The sequence below is a fragment of the Seriola aureovittata genome, chromosome 8 (genome assembly GCF_021018895.1).
Source record: "Seriola aureovittata isolate HTS-2021-v1 ecotype China chromosome 8, ASM2101889v1, whole genome shotgun sequence".
NCBI lineage: Eukaryota > Metazoa > Chordata > Actinopteri > Carangiformes > Carangidae > Seriola > Seriola aureovittata.
The window spans coordinates 2,911,431-2,932,446 of NC_079371.1; the positions used below are offsets into that span (position 1 = coordinate 2,911,431).

At 41.2% G+C, this 21,016-nt stretch overlaps 1 protein-coding gene and 1 long non-coding RNA gene across 7 annotated transcripts in view; one reads left to right on the plus strand and one right to left on the minus strand.

The window, feature by feature from the left end:
* The window catches only part of glra1 (glycine receptor, alpha 1), a 105,117-nt gene extending 87,992 nt beyond the window's left edge, over positions 1–17,125 (plus strand). For 3 of the 6 annotated variants that reach the window (XM_056382938.1, XM_056382935.1, XM_056382937.1), the window contains one exon: positions 10,561–17,125. In XM_056382938.1, the coding sequence (XP_056238913.1) occupies positions 10,561–10,869 (309 nt within the window). In that variant the 3' untranslated portion in view covers positions 10,870–17,125. The remainder of the gene's footprint in view (positions 1–10,560) is intronic. The other 3 variants (XM_056382939.1, XM_056382936.1, XR_008828449.1) reach the window with 2 other exon arrangements.
* Positions 3,419–8,690, minus strand: LOC130173553 (uncharacterized). The gene is made up of 2 exons (XR_008828450.1): positions 8,528–8,690; positions 3,419–3,716 (listed from the first exon to the last, which is right to left on the minus strand). It is a non-coding gene; the product is annotated as an uncharacterized LOC130173553 (long non-coding RNA).
* Positions 17,126–21,016: the final 3,891 nt, after the last annotated feature.

Sequence of the window (21,016 nt, forward strand, 5' to 3'; positions counted from 1 at the left end):
GGGGCTTGGTGACTGCTTTGTTGTGACATCACAAAGTTCCAGAAGTCCTGACGGCTGGTTTTAAGGCTCAGTTTCTGAATACAGGCTGTGTGCATTTCTCTGTGGACTGAGGCTTTGATACTTTCACAGTATTAATATAGAAGCTAGAGCTGATCTATAATCACACTACACATGGACAGAGACCTTCAGACTATATGGGACCTTTAATTACTTAATTCACTATTGGGAAGTTATAAAATACATAATATTCTTTAATCTCATCAAGTTTTTGTATTTAAAAAAATCTTAATTAGAAAAATAACTGTTAATTTCAGCCATAAAATAAATGACTGAGTAAAAAACAAAATATTTCCCTTTTGAAAAGTCGTGAATCAAGAATAAAACGGAGTACAAGTACCTCAGAACTGTACAAAAGTGCTGCACTTGAATATAGTTGTGGTGCACTAGCGACCTCACCTCATCACAGCTGCGCACATTAAGCAGCTTTTCTGTTTTGAAGAACAAACCTCTGCAAAACTACAAGGACTTCTGAGGACACTAAGAAAACACAGAGTGGAATTTCAGGTATTTGCATTTGAAATAGGATTGTGCCAAGAGGCTTGCATAATGTGATCCAAATGGAGGAATCATTCAAAGTGTTCGGTCCATTCAAACAGTTCGGTTTGAAGTTCAGCTCCTCGGGTCTTTTGACTTTTTATTTCAAGCACAATTTAAAAAAAAAAAAAAAAACGAAGACTAAAATTCATTATTTAAAGTATGAGTTCCCCCCCCAATAAGATCATCCTCGTTAATCCCAACTGCTCTGCTGTGAAATAAATCCAGCAATGGTGAAGCCACACTGACACGCAGAGAGTGAGAGAGGGAGAGCGAGAGAGAGAGAGCGAGAGAGAGAGAGAGAGAGAGGCAGTCCTTAGGCGTCACGCATTCTTAATTAACCTCTCTGGCCAGTCTTTTCTAATGTGAATCTAATGTGATCCACAGCCCTCCATTACGGCTCTGAGAGGGCTATCAGTCAGGCCTCAGCTCGCTGCAGAGAGACTGTCACTGCTGGCCTCCAGCACGGATAAACCGGGGAACCAGCATTCACTGCTTGTCCAAAAAACAAAGGGAAAAGGAGGAGAGGGAGGAGAGTGAGGCTGTGCTGGAACCTGATAAAAAAAGAGGAACAGTCCAAGCTACGGTAGATTCAAGGAGAAGCTTTCAGGAACAGGAGCCTCAGCCGCGCTTAGCAAGTGACCTTTCATCCGAGAGAGGTGGATAATAGGTGTGTGAGTCCGCTCAGTAGAGGCGAGTCTTCAGGACGTTTCTTTAAAGACAGAGAAGGATTCAAGTTTTTGGGTTTTTTTTTTTTTTGCCATAACCGATATTTGTGTCCGATTTTCCTGAAGAAGTCATTTTGACTGTGTAGAAAGTGTCACAGCCCGACTCTGAGGCCGCGACGAACGGAGGGAAATACACACACGTTAGCTTGACATGAATAAATCATATTAATTTACATAAAAGGAAACAAAACATATCAATTAAATGTATGAAACGGGTAGTCAGTCAGTCAGTTGGTGATGTTGGTGAGCAGGTGTGTTAAAAGTGCAACCAAGGGGGAGATGCAGCGATGCAGTGAGAGGGAGACAATGGGGATGGATGGTCTGAAATGCATGCTGGGTAGACTGGATGCCAACTCCGCCTACCAGGACCTGAAGGGAGACAGAACAGAAGCAACAACCAAGGACAAAACAACCCTAGAGGCCATGGCCGAGCCAGAGGGCCGTCACAAAAGCAAAGAATATTTTTTGATCCAAACCACCTCTCTGATACGCAGGAAAAGACGCCATTTTAAAATCATTGGCACTGAAATTTAAGAAAATGATGTGACGCAGGGTTTTGCAGATTTGCCAAATATCAATATTCTTCTGTGGCGATAGATTTTTTTAAATTTAAAATCCATTTAACAGTGGATGGAAACCTCAATTCTTAGTGTTAAATTCTTAGTTAGCATGAAGGTTCGACTTGGCAACCTCAACCTTGGCACCAAGGATGTGACTGATCCGGGTGATCATTGTTCTAGCAGCTACAGTGTGAAGATGCATATTATTATTAGAACAAACTGATTCTCTAACTCGCTCAGGATCCTCACCTTGGTCCCCTTTGGTTTGTTGCACTGATGAATGCATGAAAAGTGTGTCAGGAGTGTGTTTGATTACAGCAGTAATTCCCCTGATTTCCTGCTTCGTGCCACTGCAAATGCCCCAGTGACACCCTTCAGTGAGATTATGTTAAGTCTTATTATGGAACAATTAGCCACCCGTGTGAGCGCCGCCTGGAAAGTTTTCCTCTGCAAGGAAAGAAAACACAAACCAAACAATCCGTGTCAGCATTTAGCACGGACGCTGTGTGCAGTGTTTTATGGGAACTACCAGCTCGGTTAGCACACGTAATTCTGTTAAGACGTATTGGATTAGAAGAATATTCCCCCGGAGGGATTTGCTTTCTGTAATTATGGCTACACGGTCACAGTGATGTACAGTGGGAAGTCTCTGTAATCTGAGTGAAGTATGGCCTCGGGGGTTTTAATGGCTCTTTTCTGCAACTGTTAACATTTGTGCCGTTTTCTGAAGCAGCGAGAGCTCGAGCAGCGTGTACCGTGAGACTGAAGGGGATTGCTTCTGTGATTTCTGGAAGCAACAGTCCAGCTTTTCAGGGACTTGTGAGCACAGTCACGGCGTCTGATCAATCGGGTTGTGTGGGTGGAACTGTCTGATATGTACCTCAGAATTAAAGCGGTACTCCACTACACTACCATCCCTTCTCCGGCATGAATACAGTGCCGTGCTCCGGCCCGTCTTTCGGCCGGTCGTTGCAGTGCACGTAGCTGCAGCTGCAGCAGCAGCAGCAGCAGCAGCAGTTGGAGTCCCAGTTGTGCTGATTTCTGTGGTTTCTACCCTGGTGCTTTATTGATTCGTTAGTGACACTGATAGTCCAGAGAGAGCGAGACAGAGAGAGGAAGAGTGAGTGCAATCGGACTGAGGCTACCTGCTTCAGAGGTCTGTCTAATTAGAAAGACGGAGCGAGATGGCATCAAATAGACAGATACCGCAGCCCTGAGAGAGGGGAGAGAGCCGGAGAGAGACTCCTCCGAGCGTCGAGGCGGAGCAACAGCCCCCCCTGCTGGGGGGCCGGTGCAACTGCAGGAGGATCAGATCAATAGCGCCACTCATCCTTGAAGGATAGGCCCGCCTGGCAGCAGCTCGCTTGTTTAACACAGACAAGCTCTCCAGACTGAGAAAGAAAGAGCCCCTTTAGAAATCAAAGGGAAGTCGAACATTACTGCCTCTCACCTCCATTTCAATCAGGACGGTCTTCAGAGCGTCTTCACAGCCGTCTCTCAAGTTCAGGACACAGAATGCAAATTAGTATTTTTAGATGAAGACAGGCTTTTATTAACATAAATAATTTGTGAGGAATAATCCAGTGTGGAGCAGCTACGACCGCGGCTGTCATCAAAAAATAACTGGCCTACTTTACAAATCCCAGATACCATCCGATATCATAGTAAAAAAAAAAAAAAAAGTACATACATTAAACCATATTTTCATTCAGCCGGAGGCAGAGCGCTGCTAACGCTGACGACTGTTCACCTCAGCGGCACGAGGGGAAGAGACGGGAGCGACCGCCGAGCTTCCTCCCCTGCAGCTGGCTCCGTCTTTGTCTCACTCAGCCATCTGGGAAAAGAGATGTACATTTAGAGAAGTAGCCTAAGGAACGTGACCCCCCCCACCCCACCACCCACCCCCTCCATCACCCACTCTCATCTACTGCAGACGCCATCCCGCTGTTTAACAATGACGGAGCCTTATTAGGGAAACAGACTTTCTGATTGATCAGCTATAATCAGCTCATTAGCCGTGATTAGGCGTTTTTCGGCGGGGGTGGGGGTGGGGGGGGCTCTACATGCTGTTTTGCTCTAAATGCCTTGATCTCACAGGCTGTTTGGCAGCTTTGAGAACAAAGGCAGATAAGAGAGCGCGGGGGATTAAGAGGCCTGAAGAAGCACGGGGAGAGTGATCAGCGATGAACTCCGCCTCCTGATTGACAGGTCCACACTTTCACTGTTCCCTGATCAGATGGAGAGGCGCTTAACTGAAAGCATTTACTGCATTTGCTTTTGCGTTTGACGCATATGTCCAGATTATAATTCACTGTAACCGAATTACTGTCTTACTTTGCAAATTTTTCTGCTGATAGTCAGAGTAATGTGGCTCCCCGCCGGCTGAAGACAGCGCTTTAACCTCCCGCCCTTCTTATGCTCTTAAAAGCCACTGGATTAGTGGAAACATGAATTTTCATCAGGCTCCGTGTTTTTACAAGACTAAAACGTTGACCTGTTGGACACAAGGCCATCTGCGATACCTAAAACATCAAACCTGAGCTGATTTTTACCTAAATATTCTGTGCAGATATGAAAACAGACAGATAACTGTGTTACACTATGCAAATGCAATGGACTTTTTAGTGCGAGTTGCATCTTTTAAAATAAATTTCAAATCAATAAGTTGGTGCAGGTTGCATGTTGTGGTCTTAAAAAATAAATCAGAGATAATACATGGCCTCAGGTTTATTAATGCAAGGATTCATGTATAATTCAACACACTGCTCTACATGCAATCAGAACCAGGACGTGAGTAATGGCGCTAATGATATATATGTAAGTTTCATGTTGCTTTTAGTCGGTGAAAGGCAAAAATTAACCCGACATTAAGCTGGCGTGAACCCGAAACTGACATTAAAATTCAAATGTCAGATTTAACGCACGAAGCTAAAGGTGTTGTGTCTGCCCTCGAATGTTATTCAGATCAAACGCAGAAGCTGTAACGAGAAAGAGGGGAGAGAAAAGAGCGATGCAGCAGATCATGTGGATAATCATTCCAGGTCAGCGGCTTGATGAGCGAGAGACATTAACACACCATGCTTTAATGCAACCAGGGACTCCAGTGGAAACAAATGGAGGAGGGAGAGAAGAACAGGGGCGGATCGCTGGATGGAGAATCAAAAACGTTGTTGCCAGATAATTTGATAAAGAATCTGGGAAGTTTATAGATGAAAAAGCTCTAATGATAAATAATGTAGCTACAACATCTAAACTCCTAGTTAATGACAGCGTAAACTGTCACGTCATGAGAGTGATGCTGACACCAGGTTGCTCCTGTCTTTCATGGTTTTATTGACCTTTGTCACAGTAATTGAACTTTACACAAAAATGTGTGACTTTTAATAACAAATTGTCCCCTAAACACCTCACGTGCAGGCTACTGGTAGATACTAGAATTTACAGATATCCCATAAACGCCTCACATACAGACTATTGATAGACACTACAATTTAAAGATGTCCCCTAAACACCTCACATGTAGACTATTAGTAGTTACTAGGAATGTACAGATGTCCCATGAACCCCTCATATACAGACTATTAGTAGACACTCTTATTTACAGATGTCCCCTAAACACCTCACATACAGACTATTAGTAGACGCTGTTATTTACAGATGTCCCCTAAACACCTCACGTACAGACTATTGATAGACACTCTCATTTACAGATTCTCCCTAAACGCCTCACATGTAGACTATCTTAAGATTCTGGAATTTACAGATGCTCCCTAAACGCCTCATATGCAGGCAGTCACAGGAGACGTGGGCTGAATGCAGAATCTAACCACAGGTGGTAACTGGAGATGGATTCTCAGGTGTGAAGTTCGTCCAATCCGACTTTAAATCACAGATTAGAAGAAAATGAACGTCAACACACGGAGCCACAAGCAGCTCCATCCAAAAACAAGAGTCTGTCTTTAAACATCTTTACATGTAGAAGTGCAGAACTGAAGTAAACTCAGGTCTACTTGTACATTCCTCTCAGCTGCACTGAATCCACTCACCGCCGACATATTGATAGTGAAACATCTTAAAAAGCCTCAAATGGCCTGAATCGAAGAGAGAGGCAGAGGGGAGAAAGGAGGGGGGGAGGGGGGGGAGGCCGGCTCGAGATGAATCCACCAGAAAATGGATCAGCAAAGGCAAATTTATAATATATTTCCTTCCCCAGTGCGAGGCTGGAATTGCTTCTGGGGGGAAATCATAAAGCGGAACGCAAGCCAAGGAATTCCTCCTCCGGCCTGTTCCAGGAGAGACTGATGCCGCCGTTAGTTGGGGCTGACACCTTTCCGGATCGTGTTTTTATGTAAATGCGGGGTCTCTAAAACAAGTATCCAAGGGTAATATTTGCAGAGGAGATGGCGGAGGATAGCGCGCCTGGCGCAGTTTGCTTCCTGCTTCCCGCTAATCTGCTCGATTAATCACATCAACAGAGGCAAAGATATAAACGCTTCAATCGAGAGAGGAGAGCATGATGGATGAGCGAGCTAAGAGGTCCTCCTGCTCCTTTCTTTTTCCCTCTTCTCATTCCGTCTACTTCTCCTCCCTCCATCGCTCCGGCTCCTCTTTGCAGATGATTTCTCTCAACCTCTCCGTCTTCTTCTCTCTCAGCTTGACTTCCTGTCTCTTTCCATTTCTCCATCCATTCTCTCAGCTCTCTTTCATCCTATTCCTCTCTCGTTCTGTTAATCTGTTTTCCTCTCTCTTCACCTTTTCCTCTTCTTCTTTTTCACTTCCCTCCCCTCCATCGGTGCTTCGGCTAAAGGCCCCTTGTACACAGAGAGCATCATGAATAGAAACTTGTGCCCTCACCGTAAAGGAGTCTGGAAGACTTGCTCAGGTAGATGGACCGTGTCAGTGGACAGGAGACATCCTCAATCAGTCTGCTCTTCACCAGCCACATTTCCAAGATGGTTCAGAGCTGTTTCACATTTCACAAGCTCATGGTTGTAGTCGCCACACCACCTCATCTTTATTCTCTAAGTGTATATTAGCAGAGAAGAAGAAGCTGCATAAAGAGACAAAAACGTGGTTAGAAGCAGATCATCTCTGCAGCCACAACAGCGACGCTGCTGCATTCAGGGAACACTGGGGATCACAGTTTTTCTTCATTTAGACTCCTTGATGTCACAGGTTGTGAGCAAGTGCAGCACTTCTGTGTTAAGTGCCAGCATCAGTGTGGTTTTGATGGGCTTTATGAAAGGTGGCGTTACCACGGACTGTAAATAAAGATGGACGTAGCCTCTGTGACGTCAACCACAGGTCTCTGAAGCTCAGAGTGAGCTGCTCCACCATCGCCATCTTGGACTCCACATCCTAATTCCCAGCTAATTAAAAAAATGGGCATAGAGGAGGGGCTTATGTGGAGCTAAGACTTCGGTGCATGTCGGTTTGTGGCAAGCATACGCTCACCTCACCTGTCACTGAAAGAGGCCACGCCCTCAATCCTCAATAACTTTACTAATAACTTTAATCCTTAATAAAATGTAAACAGGTGAGTTTTATAAACAGGTGTCATGAAGGAGGAAATTAGCTCTAGAGACCAAAACATTTCTGCTGTAAAGTTTTAACATCGGAGTCTAACGAGAGTGACTCATTGTTGGAGCCGGACTCTAGTGGTCGATGGAGGAACTGCAGTTTTCAGCCCCGGAGGTTGACGCTCGGGCGTTACCTGTTGTGATTGGCTGAAGCTTGTGAATCTTGGGAGCGATTCGTGACGTTCGATGCTGCGGTGTGATGTTTTTTTAGGAGAGAACGACGAGAGGGAAGAAGGACAGGTTTCATTCCTCCCACTGTTTCTCTCTCCTCCGTCCCTCCATCCATCCATGGACTGTACAAGCTGCTCCTTGCTGTGCTGATGGAGGAATTTTCTAATTAAGCGTGAATGTAACAAATGTCCAGGGGTTCAGGTTTCAGTCAGGGGGGTCTTCTGACATCAACAGTGTGTCTTTCTTCTTTTTTTCTTTTTCCCTGATCGGTGTCTACAGGCTGCAGGGCTTTTCCTTTCTCCCTCTTTCGTCTCCTCATCACATCTCCTCCTCCTCCTCCTCCTCCTCCTCCTCCTCCTCCTCGTTCCTCCATTGTCCTCCTCATTGCGCCTCCTCCTCACGTCCCTCCACCCTCCACATTAATCACATGGCAGAGAGAATAAAGCAGAGCATCTGTAATAGTTTAGCAGCGTCACTGAAGGACAGGCAGAGGTCGGCTAGCATCGCGGCTAATGTGTAGACACCCGGTGTGTGTGTGTGTGTGTGTGTGTGTGTGTGTGTGTGTGTGTATATGTGTGTGTGTGTGTGTGTGTGTGTACATGTATTAACGGTAATAAATGGGTTGGTGTGGGCGCAAGGACAGAACGGGGACATGGGGCGCTAAAAATGGATCGTTACACTGTGGTCTAACACACACACACACATACATACATGCACATACCTATGGATACACACATTGACATACATGCATTCACACACACACACACACACACACACTCAGTAAGAGATGTACGTCCTGTTGCAGCTTTTGTCCCATTTAATCTGATTTTAAAGGCATTTTATCCACTTTTCTGCCATTTTATTGATGGATATTGGTGATTATTGGCTAACTGACCGTCTCCTCCTGCTGCTGGAAACTGGAGGCTGGTCTAACAGAAGAGAGTTGAGCCGCCGTCTCTTTTCTTTTCTTTTTTTCCAGGCTGGTTGATTTGTTTTTGCTGCAGTGGTTTTGCGTCAGTCGTTAAGTTCTCCTGCTGCCAACACTTCCTCCTGCTCCAGGCTGCATTCCTGCTTGTTTTCTGATCACAAAATGCTCCTTTTCTTCCTTACCCAGAATGCACTGGGAAGATGTCCTGCTGATAGGCTGCCACACAGTCTCCCAGAGGGAACACAAGTCGCATTCATGCATGAATTTTTTTTTGACATCCTCTTTTATCAAAAATGTGAATCCAAACAAAGACGACTCCTAATCATCGCAGGGCTTTTTGTCTGCTCCTCTTTAATTTCATGGCTGATTTTTTAACTTTGAAGGGCACTTTGGAGCACCTGTTATTTTCCTAGTTTTACACACACACACACACACACACACACACACACACACACACACACACACTCTCAGCACCATTGCAGTGTTTGTGTGCGAGTCTCTGAACCAGATAAGGAAGTCATTGTGTCTTCTGTAATGAAAAGGCAGGGTGACGGAGCAGATAGGATTTTCAATATCTCACCATGCACACGCCATAACCTTGAGGTACAGCGCGTGTCAATCAATCCAATCCATTACGGAGGGAAGATACCGACCTGGTCTCAGTGGTGGATGTAGTGTGATCGATGATGAGCTCGTAATGCATGAATCCACTATTTGAGTTCTGCAGATACATGAGACATGGAGACTGTAAACCGCCTGCAGGTGCCAGCGAGAGGTTGTCCGGACAAAGAGCAGATGAATCACTGGGTTTCAGAGGCCACATCCTTCAATATGTGTCCTTCATTTCCTGGATCCAACAGGTGGATCCTTCCTATCCCGAGCTGCATTGCGCACCGCTAATGAAAATAACAGTGCGGCTAACAGCACTGACAGAGAGCCTGAGGATTACACTTTTAGATCGAAGTATTGGGTTTCAGCTCAGATCAACAGCTAATGTTGGTTTTAACAGAGCGGGCACAGCTGGCAGAACCGTCTCATATCAATCTCTTTCATTCCTCTACCGAATCCTATAGATCACAGCAGAGTGATCTTTCGTTACACGAGGACCGATCCATAGATTGTTATTCATCCGAACAATCGATCGGCCACAACTGACCATTGGAAAACGGAGCTTTTCTGTTTGAACAGCAGGACAATCGATGTGTATGTGCTGGTGCGACTCTGTAAATGTCAGAACAGAGCTGCCTTTTAGTTTCTGTGTGTTTTTTCTCTGAATGAAGAGAAACGATCAGAACAGATTCTGAAGGATCTTTCTTTCACTCACGTTTTTAACCTTTAGACACTTTCTTTATGTAAAGATCCATGATCTTCTCAGCAATAATAACTCTGAATGAAACAGATCCAAGCAGGAGCAGCTGCGTTTTAATGACGTTTTAAAATAATCTGTTGCACTTTATATCAGATCTGGTTTAGTTCCCACTTTCCCACAGATCCAAATGTGTTTTATTTATAATTGTAGATGAATGAAGATATTCTGACTTAACAAGCACTTAACACCTCAGAACAATTTCCTGAACAAACCGCGGTGACTCCTGGACTTACTGGTGACCGCCAGGATACATGTGGATACGACGGTGTTGAAAATGCTGGTCGGAAATTAGACTCTCAATAAGACAATAAGCAAATCAGATGATTGATTGAAATTCAAGAGAAGAGCTTTTCATTTAAAGGAATCCAAACGAATCCCTGATGATAAAGCTGCAGTCATGTAACGAAATGTGTTTTCATCTTCACTTCACAGACTCACTGTCATCAGTCCTGTTTGTTATTCATGTCTAATTAACTCAACTGAACTTGACCTGACCTCTAACACACACACACACACACACACACACCTTCAACACCTGCCTGTTCTTACCTGCAACACTCTCACACTTACATTCACACACCCATATCCACACACACCTCCAACAGTAACGTCTTTCTCTGGTTCCTAACAGCCTGAGTCTTGGCCTGTGTTGCAGGAGGATGAGACGGGCGAGGGGCGCTTCAGCTTCCCCGGCTACGGCATGGGCCCCGCCTGCCTGCAGGCCAAGGACGGCATGGCCATCAAGGGCAACAACAACAACGCCCCGGCCTCGGCCGCGCCCGAGAAGAGCATTGAGGAGATGAAGAAGCTGTTCATTAGCCGGGCCAAGCGCATCGACACGGTGTCCCGCGTGGCCTTCCCGCTCGTCTTCCTAATTTTTAACATTTTCTACTGGATCACTTACAAGATCATCCGCAGCGAGGACATCCACAAGCAGTAGTCGAGAGGCGGGAGGAGGAGGAGGAGGAGGAGTGTGAAAACGGTGCGAAGAGGAAGAGCGCAGAGAAACAAAACGAGAGAAGGAAACAGAGAGAGAGATGACTTCAATAGGAGATACCATGGCCCCTTTTTTCACGCCAACCACGCCTCCTTTCCTTGTCCTCTTCCTTCAACCGCTTCCTCTTTTGGTGGAGGATGAGATGCTATTTGTGGCGATCACCACCCTCAACCCTTCCTGACTCCTACTACACATTATTTCAGATATTTATTGCTTTTCTTTTCCCCTTTATTCTCCTCTCTCCCACCCCGAACCCCAGCCCCGTTCCCGTCTCTTTACACCTCCTGAATAATCCGGACCAGTGCAATAGCAATGCAGTAAAATGCATGATATATGAATGTGGCAATATATAAATGAAAAGATGAAAAATGAAAAAGTAAACACAGACTTTTGCGGGCGCACCCAACGAACTGTGTGGGAGTGGACGGACTGGAAGGAAAGGAGACGACGAGGGAGTCTTGTAAAACGTCTTGTATTTGATTTTAGGTTTTTCTTTTTGTGTGAAGACAGATATATAATTCTATATGAAAAAGTGATGTGGGGGATGGGGTGGGGGATGTGCGAGAAGCATACAGCAGTGTAATATACTCATATATCTATCATAAATGGAATAAAAATATGAACCTTATCTCCAAAAGGCGGGCATCTGGAAATGAGGGTTTTTTCACCCCAAAAAAAAAAAAAAAAGGAAGGAAGGGGGGATCGGTGCTTCCATTAATTAAAGCGATGCAAGGATCACGCGTTCTATATATCTAGATTTGCTTCAAATGTGTATTGCGAGCACTCGTCAATGCTTGTCCCCCCCCCCCCTCCCCGCCGCCAACACCACGAAACCTTGAACTGCAGAGACACTTGAGGTTCGCTGCTGCTGCTGTCAATCACACGACTGGACAAAAAAAATAAAACATAAGAATTAAAAAAATAAATAAATAATAAATGAATAAAAAAAAACACTGGACAAGCAGTGCTGAAGATTATGAGACAAAATATCTCATTCATCTGTGGTCAACGTGTTCCTCTACCTGTCCTTCATTGATTTCATGTTGCATCTGTCGGTTTGTTTCTTAATTTATGTGCCAATGAAAACATGTCGCTCGTGGCCGTGCAACGCTCCGCACGCAGCTCCAACCTTTTCCTCAAGAGGAAGGTGGGTGGGGGGTGGGGGGGGTTTGACGTCAGTTGTTGCATCGATTGGCGCACCCCCACCTCTCACGCCTCACGTGCTTCTTCTGTGGTTTTTTTTTTTTTAATCCTTGAAATATTAGTTTGTTTTCATCAACTGCAGAAAGAAACAACTCGATCCTGGACAGAGCAAGAACGCAGATCCTCGTTTGCTTCCCTCGTTGTGTTCACTGGGACTGAAACATAGATATGTTTACATCTTATTAGTGCTTCCTTGCTTTGACCCCGCCTTAATGTGACACCCGACCCCTCCCGTCCCCCTGGTTTGAGAGGACATGTGTAGTAAACTGTACAGATTATAACACCTGTTATACCTTAATTAACTGTACTTCCATCTCATTCACATGCACCGACTGTAGCTGCGAGCTTCATGATGTGTTAAAAGCTACGGCATCATCCACTCACAGTGTTAACAACTGCTTTTATTTTGTCACAGCCATGTTGGACGGGATTTGATCATTCAGCAGGTCGGTTGGTTTCAAGTTTTGTTAGACTTTTTTATTTTGCAGGCTTCTTCTATGCAATGATCAGTATATGCAATTATGATTTTTTTTTTTTTTTCTTCCTTTTTTAGCTCCTCCATCTCAAGAGCGCCACCTATCTGTGAGTTGTTTTCTGACTCATTCATCCTGCTGCTAAACTGCTAAACAAAGTCTTTCATACTTATCGGCAAATATTGAAGGAGCAGAGACGATTAAGTGATCAAACAAAGCCTGTCCAGGGCCTGCAGATGGCTGTATGGAAACATGTTTGACATTAGAAATGAGCAGGACGCTGACTGAGCCAAACCTCTGAGCCAGGCAGGACTTGGAAAGAAAGTGCAGAAACTTTAAAAGATAGACATCTTTTCTTTTTTCTCTCTCTCTCTGTTTCTGTATGAATGGTTGTTCCAGACTTTTCCTGTCATCTTGTCACATCTGCATCGTTTACTCAGAAACTCCCAAAGTGCTTCTTTACTTTACCAGATAGAAATTTACAGGAAGGTTTTAATGCAAAAGTGAAATTTCCAATTTTGTAGCAAAGCAAAATTTAAACTGAATAATTCATACTTAGTTTCATACTCAGATTAAGATTTATTGTATTCTTATTGCATTTTTGACTTTTGAATTTCTGCCCTAAAAAAGTGTGTCAGTGTGAGTGTTTCAGAGACTTGCAGTATTTTCCGCAATACCTTTTTTTTTTTTTTTTTTTTAGCAAACTGTTAAAAAAAATTGCTTTGTGTGCTAGAGTTAGGCAGGAAGATAGATAGCATTCTGTGGTTAGCCTAGCTTAGCATGACTGGTTTTACATTTTGGTTGGTGTACTGATTACAATTTATTGAGATATAGCGTGTAAATTAGCGGGCTGCTTGTTTAGTTGTTGATAGTTATATAGAGCCAGGCTAACTGTTTCCCCCTGTTTCCAGTGTTTATGCTAAGCTAGGCTAATAAGTTCCAGCTTCAAACAAATATAAAAATGGTATCATCTCTTCTAACTATTCCATCACCACACATTGTTTCGTGAGGCATTCACTGTCTTGTCCTTGAAGAATCACCTCAGTCACACAGAGTCCAGAGTTTAAAAGAAAAAAACAATCGACTGGACTTTTATTGTGAAGGTTAAAATGTTTCACACATCAGCTGTAATGCTGGAGTGTCTCCTGGATGAGGACCTTTAAAACATACTTGACTTCACAATAAGAGCACAGCGGTGTATTTCATTTCGACTTGTCATCCTTGAGCATCACGACATGTTTAAATCAGCTGTTGGTCACAACGAAAACAACATTTCACTGAAAACTTGTTCAAATGTTTAAGCCCCAGTCCAACTTGGTTTTGAAGCAAAACCAAAGATGTTTTTTTTTTTGTTTGTTTGTTTCTCGTATTTAAACGTAGTTGTCGGTGCTTTTTGCTGCTGCAGAGTATTGGGTTAGATTAACTTCAGATATACAAATATTATTATAATATATACAAAATATTTTGATATGTAACATTTCCCACTACATCCTTGTATTATTTAATTTTTTAAAGTTGTATATTTTTATTTGATCACCTACCTATTCCTTAAACCCCATCCCCTTTATACCTGCACCATTTTTACTTGTATGTTTTTCTTGATTTGTTTATTTATTTAAGCAGAGAACAATGAGATGTGTTATGTTTTTCATCTGATGGAACAGATAACTCTTGTTTAAATGAGAAGAGATCAATCTTACAGTGTGTCAACATGCATATAGGAGATTTTTTTTATTATTATTCCATTATATTTTAACAGTTTTTCATGAATTTAGTTATTTCAGAGTGTGTCAGACTGATCCGAAGGGCTATGCCACGCACATACATTCTTCTGTGGAAGTGCCATAGAATACGCCTCACCCCATAAACTATGCATTTTATCCAGTAAATTAATCCCAGATATAGTGATGTAAATCTTTTCAAGGCCATGATCACCAAGGACGCATTTTATTTTCATTAATTTGGTCACAGCAGGTGTAACACTGTCAAGTAAACAGCTGGCATTTTGGATGTTAGCTTTTGACTTTGCATAAAAAAGGTTCAGAAAAAGAAGAAATTAGCAACTCCTGTTTGAAGCGTCACCTTCAGCATCTACAAAGTTCCTTAGTTTTCCCAAAGAGCAGCTCGGAGGTTATGCTAAAATAAGCTTGCTAGCAGTTACAAAATGTGAGAGGAGCAACCATGGTAAGCTAGTCAAAAAGCTAGCGCGCATGCTATGCAGCTTGCAAAGAATTTGTGCTCAACTTGCAGATAGCATTTCTTTGTTGAGACAGATAACACCCTTGTTTTGTGGTCTTTCTTTTATGCAAGCACCATAGATAAACTTCTACCAATAAAAGACCTTTGTTTTCCCAAAAAACGTAGCACAGAGCTAAAATTAGCTAGCTTGTAACGTTGACTTTTGTTTTGCATAACGTCGAGTGGGCATGGTATCCTAACAAACATGCTCTTTAGCTTGGTTGACAGGAAGATTGTGTGCAACTTTCAGATAGCATTTCTTTGTTGAGACAAGTTATACCCTCCAATCACCACAGATAAAGTTCCCACAATAAAAGCCTTTACTTCCCTTGCTAGCTCGCTAATAATGTTGACTTTTAATGCTTACCTATGTAGAAGCAATGTAGCAAAATATAAAAAGAGTAGGTTTGTTAGGCCGGTCAAAAAGCCAACACACATGCTATTTAGTGCTATTTAGCAGCACAGGTGAAGTTACAACAAAAGGCAAAGTGCAGCTCAACGCTAGCTTTAAAATTACCTTGCTAGTAACATTAACTCTTTTACTTATGTACGTAGAAGCAAGGTCGCAAAACAGATCAAAAATATTATTACTTAGCAAGCAATATACTATTTAGCTTCTGCTTTATGTAAAATACAAGGAGTTTTATTTAAATAGCACGTCACAAGTAAACAAAACGAGTCATTCTGCATGCATGATACTTGAATCTACAGAGTCCAAAAAGTCCCAAAAAGATGTTTTTTTTTAACAGAGATCCTTATGTTGTGTGTATAAGTAATAGATCTTTTACACACAATAAAATTAAAACAAAAACTGGAAAAAAAAAAACAAAAAAACATTCTTACCAAGAGGCAGCTTTCATGAACGGAAGAGTTAGAGACAGTTGCCAAAATAAATGTTTGCTGAGCAAGAAATGGATATATATTTTGTTGGCTTTCAAATTGCAAATATAAACCAGAGCCATCTAGAGTTCCTTCAACACAATTACATATTAAAAAAACAAAAAAAAAAACAAACAAACAAAAATAAAAAAAGATATATCTCTTACTTTGTTTGTAGCGGTGCCTCCTCTCTGATCACGGCCTAAACCCGACTGGGAAACGTCAGCAGGCTCGGTCTAATTAGGATGACTAATTTTTCCCTCTGTGCCATAGACACTGCATCTGAAAAAGTCACTTCAGTCCATCAGCCTCTTTGCCAACAGCAGTCGTCCATTTTCTAAAGCGTTCATACATATCTTGTCGTGCCATACGGGGGGTTGAATATGCAACTAAAAGACGAGGACCTACGAGCATATCATACATTCACTCAGCCGCCATTTTTCACATGTTCATTCCCTTTCCTCAGGTGTGTGTGTTGTGTGTATCATAGTCATGTTAGAGCTTTTGTCATAGGCCTCACATCATTGTATTAATCATTGTTATACTGTATGGGGTTGGGGGAGGGAGGGGTTCATAACATGAGATAGATACTGGGTTTATATTGCATTACGGTGCGATGTGATGCGTACGGACTGAACAATGACGGACGTGTTTTTGGAAGTTTATAAATCCTTAGGTTCCGAAGTAGATTTTAAAGTAGCATGGTTTGATTTGTTGATGATTAATGATTCTATTGGTTTTTGGGGTTTTGTTTGTTTCTCTTGTATTTTATTGTATGTATTGTACAATCTGATGCCCTGAGGAAAAAGGAAAAATACAGTGACTCCTGAACTGCTGTGAAGTAAATGAAACATTGTTATTATTATTATTAGGATTATTATATTTATTTATTTGTTTTCTTTGCACAAGTTGGAATGGCCTTAATTTTGCTTTACTTGCTTCTATTGTGTATTGGCACAAAGTGCACCCGTTTAATTTGCAGAAATTATGATGCTCATTATGATGCTTATAATCTGAGAGTGCACATCAAAGCAGGATGAAAAAAAAAAAAAGAAAAGTTCAGCAAATCCTTTTTATTTTTCATTAATCTGAAAAACAATATTTTGCATGAATATAAATACAATGGCAGATATTTTGGCTTGTACAAAAAAATGTGAAGCAATTTGAAGAGAAAAAAAGAATGTACCGTTTCTGCTGTATCTGTATATATCTAAATATTTATTGAAATATGTCATACTACTAATTCTATTAACGATTAAAGGTTTTCTGAACAAAAATCTCTTATCTGTTTTTGAACATTGTCAAGGTTGTTGGAGTTGGATCTTTTGCTTTCTGTTACTCAACTCAAGGATCTGTGTAATCATTAAAGAAAAAGTATTAAAAATTGCAAATAAATCCTTGCTGGAGGGTGTATTCATTTTCTGACACACCTGTCTCAACAGCTCAGCATCATAGGAAAGTTTTGTTTAATTCAGTTTATGTCTGCAAAAAACATGATAACAATCACAAGCGTTCTTTGATCTTGTCTGAACTATTTCCTTGTGCTCATACAATGGTGCAAAGTGCAGCCTCTATAGTTTTAACTGGTTTAAATTCTCTTTAAAACACAAATAACAACTTACACATCCAGCAGACTCAGATCATCCCACTGGAGTCGAGTTTCTTCATCCTGATTTATGTAAATCAATTAACGTAAATCCAATATTCGCTCTACATTCAGCTCCTGAGAGAAATATCTGCTTCTTTAACTGCCTGATGTTCCTCCTCCTATTTTTTAATTTTCCATTTTACTTAGTGGACTGCAGAGCAGGTCGATCTTCTTTTCTTCTTTTTAATTGCCATTCAGCATCAAACAGATATTTCCATATGATGTATCTCAGATTTCACACTGAATGTAAATGACCTAAACTCGTGTTTGTCTCAGATCTCAGAAGACTTCTTAACAGATTATACGTATATAGAAAAGGGAACATTTTTAAAAACGAAAAAGAACCGTTAACAGGAAGGGAATGATCTTTTTCTCTACGACAAAATTATTGATTCGTGAAAATAAAATCAGGCCTGTAGGGCGTTACATAGTTAATCCATTTTTTTTCAATTAAGAAAAACAATACATCATTTTAACTTGTCTTTTTCTCATTTTACCTGTGAAACCCCATGACAGTCCCTATCTATGTGCTGCAGTGCTAAATCCACCCGCTCAGATTCCAGCGCTGGATAATTGCCTGATATTAGGATTCACCTGTGTGTGAATCTTTAAGGCACGAGACCCGTGGGATCGTTCTCTGCTCATGTCTTAACTGCTCAGTTTGTTCTTTTTATCTTTTTACCAGGTTTTATTGGTTTCTCTTTCCTTTTTACTGCTCATATGTGCTCACACACACACACACACACACAGCAGTTATTCTCTGCTAAATGCATTCATTCAGGATACAATGAAAAACTGTAAAAGGCACAGAAAAAAACTAATGTAAGGTCCTCACAAGGCTTTTTTATTCACTATATTTGAGGGGACAAAGGTCTCTACACAGGAACGTGAGGAAAAGAGACATTTTAACAAAAAACATTTGTTAAAAGGGCGGATATGTCCCTAAAAAAAATCAATGTAAATGAATACAAATCCATTTTAGTCAATACAAAGCCCTCAGAGCTTAAAAATAGTCATGTGACTGTCTGTGAGGGAGAATTTTGGACTTTGGACTTGCTAATAAGTTTACCGTTATTATCAGGTTAGGTTAAAGGTTGGGATTATACATGCAGTTGTAGTGGTTAGGGTCAGTTTCTCAGGGCTAGCAACCTCAGAATACAGAAATACTAATGTGTGTGTGTGTGTGTGTGTGTGTGTGTGTGTGTGTGTGTGTGTGTGTGTGTGTGCTGGCCGTATGCTCCGGGTCTTGCTGCCAGCAGGACCAGAACACACTGGAGGCCATGTTGGGCCATGAATACTAATGTGTGTGTTCACAGCGGGAGGGCTGCTCCCTCACTGAATACTGAACCGTACAGTAAACTACACGTATATGAACAAGCTGCTCATGTGTTAACACAAGCTGCAAGTAGAAAGGTCACAGGTTCAAACCCTGCAACACTGAGTCCAATAAGAACCATCATCATCAGTTGTATCAGTTGTTTGGAGATGTAACAGACACAAGTTTAAATGCTCACAACAGCGTAGGTATCATATAAACCAGGCTTAAATCTCAGTTTAGTGCAAATTTAACAATGTTTTGGAAGATGATAATAATCGAGCTACAGCTTGTAAACACACACACACTCCCATAAACTGTGTTCAACACACACAACACCTGCAGCACGCTCCAGGCTCTGTCCTCACACACTTTCAGTTCATCATGAGTTCAAGTGAAATCAGTGGAGTGGAGGAAAGCAAAGTCCTGGGAGAGTCGAGAGTTGAGCCTTAACACACACACACACACACCTGAATTCACCTGTGTGAAAGCCGTGGTTGCTTTACCTACAACTTCAAACAGAGAAACCTACCTGGAGTCCAGAGAAGGAATATCTGTGGAGTAACTGTGTACTATGAAAGGGGTTCGTGGTGACAAACCCACACAGCAAACAAGCGCCGCTAAGCCCAAGGTGCACTCCTTGCTCAGCAGCAAACAGCAGACAGACACAGTCAGAGAGCAGGTGGTGCACAGAGGAGCATTTAGCAGCGCAAATCATTATTCAGCTCGGAGTGAGAAATTATTTAACTTACACTGTATGTGCAGTGTGGCCCATTTTGCATTATTATATAGCTCAAAGTAGAGAGGGCACAAGAAGTGGAGAGACAGGTGCAAGGGTGTAGGTTTGAATATGGATGGGAGGGACGTCTCCCCACTGATATTTTGGGAGGACAGAATTGTCTCTACCAATATTTGAGTGAACTCGTTTGCACTATGTTTGGATTGAAGTCATATTAGATCATTCCAATGTGCCCTCCAAAAGGCAACATCTCCAAGAGAGATGCTAATATATAGCATTTGGCATTCTAGCATTTGAGTGATGAATATGACAGAAAGGGCGGGAGCTGTCTGAAGGCTCACGTCATGTGAGAATATGACAGTGGTAAATGAAGTCACCAAAAATAACTCTAGCTAGCAAGCTAAACCTGGCTTCTGTTGTCTGTAGGCTAAATGTCAGTTTGCTAGCAGGAATTAACATATAATAATGGATATATCAAAGTATGAGTGTAATTTCTGTCGTCATAAATCTTAGCACTTTTTTGTGTCTTACGATACTATGACTTTTTTTGTCTTATTATACTATGACTTTTTATGCCTTACTATATTATGACTTTTAATGCCTTACTATACTATGACATTTTTATGCCTTACTATACTATGACTTCTTACGCCTATAATACTATGACTTTTTTAGCCTCATTGTATTATGACATTTTTATGCCTCACTATACTATGACTTTTTATGCCTAACTATATAATGACTTTTTATGCCTTACTATATTATGACTTTTATACCCTACTATACTATGACTTTTTATGCCTAACTATATAATTACTTTTTATGCCTTACTATATTATGACTTTTAATGCCTTTCTTTACTATGACTTTTTTAGCCTCATTGTATTATGACATTTTTATACCTCACTATACTATGACTTTTTATGCCATATAATACTATGACTTTTTATTCCTTATTATACAATGACTTTTTATGCCTTACTATATAAAGACTTTTTATACCTTACTATACTATGACATTTTATGCCTAACTATATAATGACTTTTTATGCCTAACTATATAATGACTTTTTATGCCTAACTATATAATGACTTTTTATGCCATACTATATTATGACTTTTATACCCTACTATACTATGACTTTTTATGCCTAACTATATAATTACTTTTTATGCCTTACTATATTATGACTTTTAATGCCTTTCTTTACTATGACTTTTTTAGCCTCATTGTATTATGACATTTTTATACCTCACTATACTATGACTTTTTATGCCATATAATACTATGACTTTTTATTCCTTATTATACAATGACTTTTTATGCCTTACTATATAAAGACTTTTTATACCTTACTATACTATGACATTTTTATGCCTAACTATACAATGACTTTTTATGCTTTACTGTATTATGACTTTTAATTCCTGACTATACTATGACTTTTTATTCCTTATTATACAATGACTTTTTATGCCTAACTATATAATGACTTTTATACCTTACTATACTATGACTTTTTATGCCTAACTATATAATTACTTTTTATGCCTTACTATATTATGACTTTTAATGCCTTTCTTTACTATGACTT